The sequence below is a fragment of the Oncorhynchus mykiss genome, chromosome 19, assembly GCF_057628025.1.
Source record: "Oncorhynchus mykiss isolate SJ-2025 chromosome 19, ASM5762802v1, whole genome shotgun sequence".
Classification (NCBI taxonomy): domain Eukaryota; kingdom Metazoa; phylum Chordata; class Actinopteri; order Salmoniformes; family Salmonidae; genus Oncorhynchus; species Oncorhynchus mykiss.
This window is the reverse complement of record NC_143040.1, coordinates 71,549,366-71,564,113: the sequence shown is the minus strand read 5'-3', so window position 1 is coordinate 71,564,113 and position 14,748 is coordinate 71,549,366. Positions and strand designations below refer to the sequence as shown.

The window sequence follows — 14,748 nt, the reverse complement described above, 5'->3', positions numbered from 1 at the left end:
GGGAGCATCGCCTCCACTAGCCTGTACCGTTGACACCAGTTTTAAAGGTTGGACGGGGAGCATCGCCTCCACTAGCCTGTACCGTTGACACCAGTTTTAAAGGTTGGACGGGGAGCATCGCCTCCACTAGCCTGTACCGTTGACACCAGTTTTAAAGGTTGGACGGGGAGCATCGCCTCCACTAGCCTGTACCGTTGACACCAGTTTTAAAGGTTGGACGGGGAGCATCGCCTCCACTAGCCTGTACCGTTGACACCAGTTTTAAAGGTTGGACGGGGAGCATCGCCTCCACTAGCCTGTACCGTTGACACCAGTTTTAAAGGTTGGACGGGGAGCATCGCCTCCACTAGCCTGTACCGTTGACACCAGTTTTAAAGGTTGGACGGGGAGCATCGCCTCCACTAGCCTGTACCGTTGACACCAGTTTTAAAGGTTGGACGGGGAGCATCGCCTCCACTAGCCTGTACCGTTGACACCAGTTTTAAAGGTTGGACGGGGAGCATCGCCTCCACTAGCCTGTACCGTTGACACCAGTTTTAAAGGTTGGACGGGGAGCATCGCCTCCACTAGCCTGTACCGTTGACACCAGTTTTAAAGGTTGGACGGGGAGCATCGCCTCCACTAGCCTGTACCGTTGACACCAGTTTTAAAGGTTGGACGGGGAGCATCGCCTCCACTAGCCTGTACCGTTGACACCAGTTTTAAAGGTTGGACGGGGAGCATCGCCTCCACTAGCCTGTACCGTTGACACCAGTTTTAAAGGTTGGATGGGGAGCATCGCCTCCACTAGCCTGTACCGTTGACACCAGTTTTAAAGGTTGGATGGGGAGCATCGCCTCCACTAGCCTGTACCGTTGACACCAGTTTTAAAGGTTGGATGGGGAGCATCGCCTCCACTAGCCTGTACCGTTGGCACCAGTTTTAAAGGTTGGACGGGGAGCATCGCCTCCACTAGCCTGTACCGTTGACACCAGTTTTAAAGGTTGGACGGGGAGCATCGCCTCCACTAGCCTGTACCGTTGACACCAGTTTTAAAGGTTGGACGGGGAGCATCGCCTCCACTAGCCTGTACCGTTGACACCAGTTTTAAAGGTTGGACGGGGAGCATCGCCTCCACTAGCCTGTACCGTTGACACCAGTTTTAAAGGTTGGACGGGGAGCATCGCCTCCACTAGCCTGTACCGTTGACACCAGTTTTAAAGGTTGGACGGGGAGCATCGCCTCCACTAGCCTGTACCGTTGACACCAGTTTTAAAGGTTGGACGGGGAGCATCGCCTCCACTAGCCTGTACCGTTGACACCAGTTTTAAAGGTTGGACGGGGAGCATCGCCTCCACTAGCCTGTACCGTTGACACCAGTTTTAAAGGTTGGACGGGGAGCATCGCCTCCACTAGCCTGTACCGTTGACACCAGTTTTAAAGGTTGGACGGGGAGCATCGCCTCCACTAGCCTGTACCGTTGACACCAGTTTTAAAGGTTGGACGGGGAGCATCGCCTCCACTAGCCTGTACCGTTGACACCAGTTTTAAAGGTTGGACGGGGAGCATCGCCTCCACTAGCCTGTACCGTTGACACCAGTTTTAAAGGTTGGACGGGGAGCATCGCCTCCACTAGCCTGTACCGTTGACACCAGTTTTAAAGGTTGGACGGGGAGCATCGCCTCCACTAGCCTGTACCGTTGACACCAGTTTTAAAGGTTGGACGGGGAGCATCGCCTCCACTAGCCTGTACCGTTGACACCAGTTTTAAAGGTTGGACGGGGAGCATCGCCTCCACTAGCCTGTACCGTTGACACCAGTTTTAAAGGTTGGACGGGGAGCATCGCCTCCACTAGCCTGTACCGTTGACACCAGTTTTAAAGGTTGGACGGGGAGCATCGCCTCCACTAGCCTGTACCGTTGACACCAGTTTTAAAGGTTGGACGGGGAGCATCGCCTCCACTAGCCTGTACCGTTGACACCAGTTTTAAAGGTTGGACGGGGAGCATCGCCTCCACTAGCCTGTACCGTTGACACCAGTTTTAAAGGTTGGACGGGGAGCATCGCCTCCACTAGCCTGTACCGTTGACACCAGTTTTAAAGGTTGGACGGGGAGCATCGCCTCCACTAGCCTGTACCGTTGACACCAGTTTTAAAGGTTGGACGGGGAGCATCGCCTCCACTAGCCTGTACCGTTGACACCAGTTTTAAAGGTTGGACGGGGAGCATCGCCTCCACTAGCCTGTACCGTTGACACCAGTTTTAAAGGTTGGACGGGGAGCATCGCCTCCACTAGCCTGTACCGTTGACACCAGTTTTAAAGGTTGGACGGGGAGCATCGCCTCCACTAGCCTGTACCGTTGACACCAGTTTTAAAGGTTGGACGGGGAGCATCGCCTCCACTAGCCTGTACCGTTGACACCAGTTTTAAAGGTTGGACGGGGAGCATCGCCTCCACTAGCCTGTACCGTTGACACCAGTTTTAAAGGTTGGACGGGGAGCATCGCCTCCACTAGCCTGTACCGTTGACACCAGTTTTAAAGGTTGGACGGGGAGCATCGCCTCCACTAGCCTGTACCGTTGACACCAGTTTTAAAGGTTGGACGGGGAGCATCGCCTCCACTAGCCTGTACCGTTGACACCAGTTTTAAAGGTTGGACGGGGAGCATCGCCTCCACTAGCCTGTACCGTTGACACCAGTTTTAAAGGTTGGACGGGGAGCATCGCCTCCACTAGCCTGTACCGTTGACACCAGTTTTAAAGGTTGGACGGGGAGCATCGCCTCCACTAGCCTGTACCGTTGACACCAGTTTTAAAGGTTGGACGGGGAGCATCGCCTCCACTAGCCTGTACCGTTGACACCAGTTTTAAAGGTTGGACGGGGAGCATCGCCTCCACTAGCCTGTACCGTTGACACCAGTTTTAAAGGTTGGACGGGGAGCATCGCCTCCACTAGCCTGTACCGTTGACACCAGTTTTAAAGGTTGGACGGGGAGCATCGCCTCCACTAGCCTGTACCGTTGACACCAGTTTTAAAGGTTGGACGGGGAGCATCGCCTCCACTAGCCTGTACCGTTGACACCAGTTTTAAAGGTTGGACGGGGAGCATCGCCTCCACTAGCCTGTACCGTTGACACCAGTTTTAAAGGTTGGACGGGGAGCATCGCCTCCACTAGCCTGTACCGTTGACACCAGTTTTAAAGGTTGGACGGGGAGCATCGCCTCCACTAGCCTGTACCGTTGACACCAGTTTTAAAGGTTGGACGGGGAGCATCGCCTCCACTAGCCTGTACCGTTGACACCAGTTTTAAAGGTTGGACGGGGAGCATCGCCTCCACTAGCCTGTACCGTTGACACCAGTTTTAAAGGTTGGACGGGGAGCATCGCCTCCACTAGCCTGTACCGTTGACACCAGTTTTAAAGGTTGGACGGGGAGCATCGCCTCCACTAGCCTGTACCGTTGACACCAGTTTTAAAGGTTGGACGGGGAGCATCGCCTCCACTAGCCTGTACCGTTGACACCAGTTTTAAAGGTTGGACGGGGAGCATCGCCTCCACTAGCCTGTACCGTTGACACCAGTTTTAAAGGTTGGACGGGGAGCATCGCCTCCACTAGCCTGTACCGTTGACACCAGTTTTAAAGGTTGGACGGGGAGCATCGCCTCCACTAGCCTGTACCGTTGACACCAGTTTTAAAGGTTGGACGGGGAGCATCGCCTCCACTAGCCTGTACCGTTGACACCAGTTTTAAAGGTTGGACGGGGAGCATCGCCTCCACTAGCCTGTACCGTTGACACCAGTTTTAAAGGTTGGACGGGGAGCATCGCCTCCACTAGCCTGTACCGTTGACACCAGTTTTAAAGGTTGGACGGGGAGCATCGCCTCCACTAGCCTGTACCGTTGACACCAGTTTTAAAGGTTGGACGGGGAGCATCGCCTCCACTAGCCTGTACCGTTGACACCAGTTTTAAAGGTTGGACGGGGAGCATCGCCTCCACTAGCCTGTACCGTTGACACCAGTTTTAAAGGTTGGACGGGGAGCATCGCCTCCACTAGCCTGTACCGTTGACACCAGTTTTAAAGGTTGGACGGGGAGCATCGCCTCCACTAGCCTGTACCGTTGACACCAGTTTTAAAGGTTGGACGGGGAGCATCGCCTCCACTAGCCTGTACCGTTGACACCAGTTTTAAAGGTTGGACGGGGAGCATCGCCTCCACTAGCCTGTACCGTTGACACCAGTTTTAAAGGTTGGACGGGGAGCATCGCCTCCACTAGCCTGTACCGTTGACACCAGTTTTAAAGGTTGGACGGGGAGCATCGCCTCCACTAGCCTGTACCGTTGACACCAGTTTTAAAGGTTGGACGGGGAGCATCGCCTCCACTAGCCTGTACCGTTGACACCAGTTTTAAAGGTTGGACGGGGAGCATCGCCTCCACTAGCCTGTACCGTTGACACCAGTTTTAAAGGTTGGACGGGGAGCATCGCCTCCACTAGCCTGTACCGTTGACACCAGTTTTAAAGGTTGGACGGGGAGCATCGCCTCCACTAGCCTGTACCGTTGACACCAGTTTTAAAGGTTGGACGGGGAGCATCGCCTCCACTAGCCTGTACCGTTGACACCAGTTTTAAAGGTTGGACGGGGAGCATCGCCTCCACTAGCCTGTACCGTTGACACCAGTTTTAAAGGTTGGACGGGGAGCATCGCCTCCACTAGCCTGTACCGTTGACACCAGTTTTAAAGGTTGGACGGGGAGCATCGCCTCCACTAGCCTGTACCGTTGACACCAGTTTTAAAGGTTGGACGGGGAGCATCGCCTCCACTAGCCTGTACCGTTGACACCAGTTTTAAAGGTTGGACGGGGAGCATCGCCTCCACTAGCCTGTACCGTTGACACCAGTTTTAAAGGTTGGACGGGGAGCATCGCCTCCACTAGCCTGTACCGTTGACACCAGTTTTAAAGGTTGGACGGGGAGCATCGCCTCCACTAGCCTGTACCGTTGACACCAGTTTTAAAGGTTGGACGGGGAGCATCGCCTCCACTAGCCTGTACCGTTGACACCAGTTTTAAAGGTTGGACGGGGAGCATCGCCTCCACTAGCCTGTACCGTTGACACCAGTTTTAAAGGTTGGACGGGGAGCATCGCCTCCACTAGCCTGTACCGTTGACACCAGTTTTAAAGGTTGGACGGGGAGCATCGCCTCCACTAGCCTGTACCGTTGACACCAGTTTTAAAGGTTGGACGGGGAGCATCGCCTCCACTAGCCTGTACCGTTGACACCAGTTTTAAAGGTTGGACGGGGAGCATCGCCTCCACTAGCCTGTACCGTTGACACCAGTTTTAAAGGTTGGACGGGGAGCATCGCCTCCACTAGCCTGTACCGTTGACACCAGTTTTAAAGGTTGGACGGGGAGCATCGCCTCCACTAGCCTGTACCGTTGACACCAGTTTTAAAGGTTGGACGGGGAGCATCGCCTCCACTAGCCTGTACCGTTGACACCAGTTTTAAAGGTTGGACGGGGAGCATCGCCTCCACTAGCCTGTACCGTTGACACCAGTTTTAAAGGTTGGACGGGGAGCATCGCCTCCACTAGCCTGTACCGTTGACACCAGTTTTAAAGGTTGGACGGGGAGCATCGCCTCCACTAGCCTGTACCGTTGACACCAGTTTTAAAGGTTGGACGGGGAGCATCGCCTCCACTAGCCTGTACCGTTGACACCAGTTTTAAAGGTTGGACGGGGAGCATCGCCTCCACTAGCCTGTACCGTTGACACCAGTTTTAAAGGTTGGACGGGGAGCATCGCCTCCACTAGCCTGTACCGTTGACACCAGTTTTAAAGGTTGGACGGGGAGCATCGCCTCCACTAGCCTGTACCGTTGACACCAGTTTTAAAGGTTGGACGGGGAGCATCGCCTCCACTAGCCTGTACCGTTGACACCAGTTTTAAAGGTTGGACGGGGAGCATCGCCTCCACTAGCCTGTACCGTTGACACCAGTTTTAAAGGTTGGACGGGGAGCATCGCCTCCACTAGCCTGTACCGTTGACACCAGTTTTAAAGGTTGGACGGGGAGCATCGCCTCCACTAGCCTGTACCGTTGACACCAGTTTTAAAGGTTGGACGGGGAGCATCGCCTCCACTAGCCTGTACCGTTGACACCAGTTTTAAAGGTTGGACGGGGAGCATCGCCTCCACTAGCCTGTACCGTTGACACCAGTTTTAAAGGTTGGACGGGGAGCATCGCCTCCACTAGCCTGTACCGTTGACACCAGTTTTAAAGGTTGGACGGGGAGCATCGCCTCCACTAGCCTGTACCGTTGACACCAGTTTTAAAGGTTGGACGGGGAGCATCGCCTCCACTAGCCTGTACCGTTGACACCAGTTTTAAAGGTTGGACGGGGAGCATCGCCTCCACTAGCCTGTACCGTTGACACCAGTTTTAAAGGTTGGACGGGGAGCATCGCCTCCACTAGCCTGTACCGTTGACACCAGTTTTAAAGGTTGGACGGGGAGCATCGCCTCCACTAGCCTGTACCGTTGACACCAGTTTTAAAGGTTGGACGGGGAGCATCGCCTCCACTAGCCTGTACCGTTGACACCAGGCAGGATGGGGGCCATGGACTCGTGCTGCTGACGCCAAATCCTGACTCTGCCATCAGCATGACGCAACAGGAACCGGGATTTTGTCGGACCAGGCAATGTTTTTTCCACTCCTCAATTGTCGTATTGGTGATGGCGTTGCTCACTGGAGCCTCTTCTTCTTGTTTTTAGCAGATAGGAGTGGAACCCGGTGTGGTGGTCTGCTGCAGTAGCCCATCGGCGGTGACGAGGACCGACGAGTTGTGCGTTTCGAGATGCCGTTCTGCACACCACTGTTGTACTGCGCCGTTATTTGTCTGTTTGTGGGACCGCCTGTTAGCTTGCATGACTCTTGTCCTTCTCCTTCCACCTCTCATCAACGAGCTGTTTTCACCCACAGGACTGGATGCTTTTGTTTGTCCATTCTCAGAAAACCCTTAGACACTGTTGTGTGTGTGAAAAGTCCAGGAGGCCGTTTCTGAGATACTGGATCCAGCGCGCCTGGCGCCACGCTCAAAATCGCTTAGGTCACTTGTTTTTTCCCCATTCTAATGTTAAACAAACAGTAACTGAATGCCTCGATGCCTGTCTGCCAGATTTATATAGCCACGGTCACGTGACTCACTGTCTGTAGGAGTGATCCATTTAAACAGGTGGTGTACCTAATAAACTGGCCACTGTCTGTAGGAGCGAACCATTTAACAAGTGGTGTACCTAATAAACTGGCTAATGAAAACAGTCAACGGTGACCGTCACCAGTCCACATTGGTGGTAGCTGAGCCAATGAAAACAGTCAACGGTGACCGTCACCAGTACACATTGGTGGTAGCTGAGCCAATGAAAACAGTCAACGGTGACCGTCACCAGTCCACATTGGTGGTAGCTGAGCCAATGAAAACAGTCAACGGTGACCGTCACCAGTCCACATTGGTGGTAGCTGAGCCAATGAAAACAGTCAACGGTGACCGTCACCAGAACCACATTGGTGGTAGCTGAGCCAATGAAAACAGTCAACGGTGACCGTCACCAGTACACATTGGTGGTAGCTGAGCCAATGAAAACAGTCAACGGTGACCGTCACCAGTCCACATTGGTGGTAGCTGAGCCAATGAAAACAGTCAACGTTGACCGTCACCAGTACACATTGGTGGTAGCTGAGCCAATGAAAACAGTCAACGGTGACCGTCACCAGTCCACATTGGTGGTAGCTGAGCCAATGAAAACAGTCAACGGTGACCGTCACCAGTACACATTGGTGGTAGCTGAGCCAATGAAAACAGTCAACGGTGACCGTCACCAGTCCACATTGGTGGTAGCTGAGCCAATGAAAACAGTCAACGGTGACCGTCACCAGTACACATTGGTGGTAGCTGAGCCAATGAAAACAGTCAACGGTGACCGTCACCAGTCCACATTGGTGGTAGCTGAGCCAATGAAAACAGTCAACGTTGACCGTCACCAGTACACATTGGTGGTAGCTGAGCCAATGAAAACAGTCAACGGTGACCGTCACCAGTCCACATTGGTGGTAGCTGAGCCAATGAAAACAGTCAACGGTGACCGTCACCAGTACACATTGGTGGTAGCTGAGGGGAGTTCATACCCCCTTGCTACGTAAAGAGATTTGAGCGTCTGTCTGGAAAAAAAGGTGATAAATCCAAGAAGGAGAGCAGTTGTAACAGTCTGACTGGTCTCACTGACTGGAGAACGGCTGGTGCCCGGTATCGTAGCAACAGATCATGCATGTGGAGGTTAGGGTTAGACAGACAGACAGACAGACAGACAGACAGACAGACAGACAGACAGACAGACAGACCTCAATATCTCTCCCCACAGACAGACAGACAGACAGACAGACAGACAGACAGACAGAAACCCAACCAGGGGAGTGGTGTAGTGAGGTGAGGAGGAAGGGGAGTGTTGCATCCTGGGATACCTTTTGAGCACCAGAGAAGGCGTGGTAGAAGCTAGATACGTAGGTCATGATGGCCTTCTCATCCGGGCGGGCCGTGCCCACGATATCTGGAGAAAGAGAGGAGAGGAGGGGGTTGGGGAGGGGGGAGGGGTTTGGGGTGGAGGAGGGCGTTGGGGTCGGAGGAGGGAGTTGGGGACGGAGGAGGGGGTTGGGGTCGGAGGAGGAGGGTTTTGGGGAGGAGAGGATGAGGATGGGGACGGAGGACGGGGGGGTTGGGGAAGGAGGAGGGGGGTTTGGGGACGGAGGAGGGGGTTGGGGAGGAGAGGCGGATGGGGGTGGATGGGGGAGCAGGGAGGAGAGAGGGAGGGAGGGGTATGGTAATGGACATTTTAAACACAAGAGATAAATGACATAGAGTAGAGAGTGGGGGTGTCTCAGCAAACACACCCCCTTCCCCCATATACAGTCAGCTACTTCTGGCCAGGTGAAAACACAACAGACAAATGGGTACCATAGAGTTGAATAGAGGCCACATTTTTGCGTTAATCCCAGCAAACATGTCCACATTGGCCCTAATGCAGGTGGCCCTGAGGGCAGCCCTCACTTTGACAGAAATAAGCCCTTTTTGGATCATCTGAATGTTACATTGTATCATAAAGATATAGATATATAGTTTCTCACATGTATATTGAGGATTCAGATGTTTCTGCTAATCATTTCCGACATTTTGACTGTCGAATTGATATGGCGCCTCACGATCATCACATCATAACATAGACGGACGGTACTGCTATCGTCCATTTTTAACACGGCACCTAATCTTTCCCAAACTTTATGGTAAAAACTGGACCTCCTGTTCCACCCCACAATCACATGATGACAGGTTGACTAATTCAAGTTGAGGAAAACAGGACAACAATATCCAGGAAGGGAAGCTCCACTTTGAGTCACTACAGATTACGTGCTAATCTAGAGAAAATTCAATATACACACTCTCTCTCTCTCTCTCTGTCTCTCTCTCTCTCTGTCTCTCTCTCTCTGTCTCTCTCTCTCAGCTCTCTCTCTCTCTCTGTCTCTCTCTCTCTCTGTCTCTCCCTCTGTCTCTCTCTCTCTCTCCCTCTGTCTGTCTCCCTCTGTCTCTCTCTCAGCTCGCTCTGTCTCTCTCTCTCTCTCTGTGTCTCTGTCTCTCTCCCTCTGTCTCTCTCTCTCTCTCTCTCTGTGTCTCTCTCTCTGTCTCAACTCGCTCTGTCTCTCTCTCGCTCTCTCTCTCTCTCTGTGTGTCTCTGTCTCTGTCTCTCTCTCTCGCTCTCTCTCTCTCTCTGTCTCTTTCTCTCTCTCTGTGTCTCTGTCTCTCTCTCTCTGTCTCAGCTCACTCTCGCTCTATTAGATATCTATATTTAGGTACAGAGCTAACCAGTTTAAAATGGGGAATAGGGACAAAATTTAACTCAGAATAGAGTTAAAGCCTTCTGTCATCTCGTTTTTTTCTTTCTTTTCGACATTCTGAAAAGTCAGAGGTCGGACCAGACAATGTCTGTGGGGTCAAAATATCTCGTTAAAAACAAGAAACATGAAAAGTTGATTGAAACAATGGTCGCGCTCCAGACCGACTACATTGCAGATGTTGCATTGCATCAACCAAAGGTTACGTGCCATAACAAATGGCTATATCATACGACATGTTAAACACCTATCCAGGCATTGTGAGATATGGCAAGTATCTGCAATGTAGTCGGCCTGGGAACGCGGCCATGTCAGTCTCGACTTCACTTCCTCCTTGACCCTTGACCCTCCTGGTCTTACCCTCAGCGTCCAACATCTTGGGAATGTCCAGGTACTTCTCTGCCACGTCAAAGGCTGTGTTCAGGTTGGTCATGGGGTCATCCTACAGGAGAGAGAAGAAACAGGAGGAGATCAGACCACCTGGATAGGTGTGGATATAGTACTGTTACAGGAGAAGAAACAGGAGGAGATCAGACCACCTGGATAGGTGTGGATATAGTACTGTTACAGGAGAAGAAACAGGAGGAGATCAGACCACCTGGATAGGTGTGGATATAGTACTGTTACAGGAGAAGAAACAGGAGGAGATCAGACCACCTGGATAGGTGTGGATATAGTACTGTTACAGGAGAAGAAACAGGAGGAGATCAGACCACCTGGATAGGTGTGGATATAGTACTGTTACAGGAGAAGAAACAGGAGGAGATCAGACCACCTGGATAGGTGTGGATATAGTACTGTTACAGGAGAAGAAACAGGAGGAGATCAGACCACCTGGATAGGTGTGGATATAGTACTGTTACAGGAGAAGAAACAGGAGGAGATCAGACCACCTGGATAGGTGTGGATATAGTACTGTTACAGGAGAAGAAACAGGAGGAGATCAGACCACCTGGATAGGTGTGGATATAGTACTGTTACAGGAGGAGAAACAGGAGGAGATCAGACCACCTGGATAGGTGTGGATATAGTACTGTTACAGGAGAAGAAACAGGAGGAGATCAGACCACCATATGGTTCTCTATAAGGTGAAAGGTCAGGTGGTCACTGAGGAGAGAGGGTTGATCTATATGGTTCTCTAAAAGGTGAAAGGTCAGGTGGTCACTGAGGAGAGAGGGTTGATCTTTATGGTTCTCTAAAAGGTGAAAGGTCAGGTGGTCCCTGAGGAGAGAGGGTTGATCTATATGGTTCTCCAAAAGGTGAAAGGTCAGGTGGTCCCTGAGGAGAGAGGGATGATCTGTATGGTTCTCTATAAGGTGAAAGGTCAGGTGGTCCCTGAGGAGAGAGGATCTATATGGTTCTGTGTGTGTCAGTCAGTAAGTGGTTCTGTGTAAATGTATCATCAGGGCACTAGTCTCTCACCTTGCGTAGCTTGCCATAGTCAATGAGCTCTGGACGGTGTCTGTGAATGAGAGCACAGAATCCCAACCCATCTTTCCAGCTGAGAGAGAGAGAGAGAGAGAGAGAGAGAGAGAGAGAGAGAGAGAGTAAGATGAAATCATGTCCTTAGCTCTAGACCAGCACTGAGGAATACCTAACCTATATTCAATTTAACATCATGTTGACATATCTCTCTCTGTCTCTCTCTCCCTGTCTCTCTCTGTCTCTCTCCCTGTCTCTCTCCCTGTCTCTCTCCCTGTCTCTCTCCCTGTCTCTCTCCCTGTCTCTCCCCCTGTCTCTCTCCCTGTCTCTCTCCCTGTCTCTCTCCCTGTCCCTCCCTGTCTCTCCCCCTGTCTCTCTCCCTGTCTCTCCCCCTGTCTCTCTCCCTGTCTCTCCCCCTGTCTCTCTCCCTGTCTCTCTCCCTGTCTCTCTCCCTGTCCCTCCCTGTCTCTCTCCCTGTCTCTCTCCCTGTCTCTCCCCCTGTCTCTCTCCCTGTCCCTCCCTGTCTCTCTCCCTGTCTCTCCCCCTGTCTCTCTCCCTGTCTCTCTCCCTGTCTCTCTCCCTGTCTCTCCCCCTGTCTCTCTCCCTGTCTCTCTCCCTGTCTCTCTCCCTGTCCCTCCCTGTCTCTCCCCCTGTCTCTCTCCCTGTCTCTCCCCCTGTCTCTCTCCCTGTCTCTCCCCCTGTCTCTCTCCCTGTCTCTCTCCCTGTCTCTCTCCCTGTCCCTCCCTGTCTCTCTCCCTGTCTCTCTCCCTGTCTCTCCCCCTGTCTCTCTCCCTGTCCCTCCCTGTCTCTCTCCCTGTCTCTCCCCCTGTCTCTCTCCCTGTCTCTCTCCCTGTCTCTCTCCCTGTCTCTCCCCCTGTCTCTCTCCCTGTCTCTCTCCCTGTCTCTCTCCCTGTCTCTCTCCCTGTCTCTCCCCCTGTCTCTCTCCCTGTCTCTCCCCGTCTCTCTCCCTGTCTCTCCCCCTGTCTCTCTCCCTGTCTCTCCCCCTGTCTCTCTCCCTGTCTCTCCCCCTGTCTCTCTCCCTGTCTCTCTCCCTGTCTCTCTCCCTGTCCCTCCCTGTCTCTCTCCCTGTCTCTCTCCCTGTCTCTCCCCCTGTCTCTCTCCCTGTCCCTCCCTGTCTCTCTCCCTGTCTCTCCCCCTGTCTCTCTCCCTGTCTCTCTCCCTGTCTCTCTCCCTGTCTCTCCCCCTGTCTCTCTCCCTGTCTCTCTCCCTGTCTCTCTCCCTGTCTCTCTCCCTGTCTCTCTCCCTGTCTCTCTCCCTGTCTCTCTCCCTGTCTCTCCCCCTGTCTCTCTCCCTGTCTCTCTCCCTGTCTCTCCCCCTGTCTCTCTCCCTGTCTCTCTCCCTGTCTCTCTCCCTGTCTCTCCCCCTGTCTCTCTCCCTGTCTCTCTCCCTGTCTCTCTCCCTGTCTCTCCCCCTGTCTCTCTCCCTGTCCCTCCCTGTCCATCCATCCAGAAGACTAAGCATTTCCATGTCAGATAATCTACTCCATGTAACGTGAAAGATGATCTCTACATCCATCCTGTCCTCATTACACAACACGCTCTAATCCTCTGAGTCAGGGCTGGTGTCCATAGAGCCAGGTCTGATCAGTTTCTGAGTCAGGGCTGGTGTCCATAGAGCCAGGTCTGATCAGTTTCTGAGTCAGGGCTGGTGTCCATAGAGCCAGGTCTGATCAGTTTCTGAGTCAGGGCTGGTGTCCATAGAGCCAGGTCTGATCAGTTTCTGAGTCAGGGCTGGTGTCCATAGAGCCAGGTCTGATCAGTTTCTGAGTCAGGGCTGGTGTCCATAGAGCCAGGTCTGATCAGTTTCTGAGTCAGGGCTGGTGTCCATAGAGCCAGGTCTGATCAGTTTCTGAGTCAGGGCTGGTGTCCATAGAGCCAGGTCTGATCAGTCTCTGAGTCAGGGCTGGTGTCCATAGAGCCAGGTCTGACCAGTCTCTGAGTCAGGGCTGGTGTCCATTGAGCCAGGTGGAAAAACAATGGAGGAGCATATTAGATCACACACAGCCAGCCACTGTGCCAGTAAAACAGGAGAGAAGAGATACAGAGAGAGAGAGAGAGAGAGAGAGCAGGAACCAAGACTTCGTTAAAAAAAAATCAGAAATACAGACATTGTCATCCTACAAGAAACATGGCATAGAGGAGATGGACCCACTGGTTGCCCTCTAGGTTACAGAGAGCTGGTAGTCCCATCCACCAAACTACCAGGTCTGAAACAGGGAAGGGACTCAGGCGGTATGCTAATTTGGTATAGAGCAGACCTAACTCACTCCATTAAATTAATCAAAACAGGAACATTTTACATCTGGCTAGAAATTAATAAGGAAATGATCTCAACAGAGAAAAATGTCCTCATGTGTGCTACCTATTTCCCCCCACTAGAATCACCATACCTTAACGATGACAGCTTCTCCATCCTGGAGGGGGAAATCAATAGTTTCCGGCCCAAATGACATGTATTAGTCTGTGGCGACCTAAATGCCAGTGACAGAATTCCCTCCCCCATATGCCCCCCTAGACACTATGACAACATAACCAACAAAAACGGGTCACAACTCCTGCAGCTCTGTCGGACGCTGGGTATGTACATAGTCAATGGTAGGCTTCCAGGGGACTCCTATGGTAGGTTCACCTATAGCTCTGTTACATCCTGGGTATGTACATAGTCAATGGTAGGCTTCCAGGGGACTCCTATGGTAGGTACACCTATAGCTCTGTTACATCCTGGGTATGTACATAGTCAATGGTAGGCTTCCAGGGGACAATGGTAGGTACACCTATAGCTCTGTTACATCCTGGGTATGTACATAGTCAATGGTAGGCTTCGAGGGGACTCCTATGGTAGGTACACCTACAGCTCTGTTACATCCTGGGTATGTACATAGTCAATGGTAGGCTTCCAGGGGACTCCTATGGTAGGTTCACCTATAGCTCTGTTACATCCTGGGTATGTACATAGTCAATGGTAGGCTTCGAGGGGACTCCTATGGTAGGTACACCTACAGCTCTGTTACATCCTGGGTATGTACATAGTCAATAGGCTTCGAGGGGACTCCTATGGTAGGTACACCTACAGCTCTGTTACATCCTGGGTATGTACATAGTCAATAGGCTTCGAGGGGACTCCTATGGTAGGTACACCTACAGCTCATCTCTTGGCAGTAGTACTGTAGACTACTTTATCACTGACCTAAACCCAGAGTCTCAGATCACAACAAAATCACACTCTATTTGAACAGAGCAATACTCAATCACGAGGCATCAAAGCCAAAGGAACTGAGTAATATTAAGTAATGCTATAGATGGAAGGAAAGTAGTGTGGACATCTGCCAAAAACAATTAGGCAACAACAAATGCAATCCCCTCTAGACAATTTCCAGGACAAAATAT

At 52.1% G+C, this 14,748-nt stretch overlaps 1 protein-coding gene across 3 annotated transcripts in view; it reads right to left on the bottom strand.

The window, feature by feature from the left end:
• The window catches only part of LOC110512290 (alpha-actinin-1), a 124,018-nt gene that overhangs the window by 40,143 nt on the left and 69,127 nt on the right, over window positions 1-14,748 (bottom strand). For all 3 annotated transcript variants that reach the window (XM_036955342.2, XM_036955343.2, XM_036955344.2), the window contains exons 6-8: window positions 11,342-11,420; window positions 10,280-10,361; window positions 8,498-8,583 (exon numbers count right to left, since the gene is read on the bottom strand). In XM_036955342.2, coding sequence (XP_036811237.2) covers window positions 8,498-8,583; window positions 10,280-10,361; window positions 11,342-11,420 — 247 coding nt within the window. The remainder of the gene's footprint in view (window positions 1-8,497; window positions 8,584-10,279; window positions 10,362-11,341; window positions 11,421-14,748) is intronic.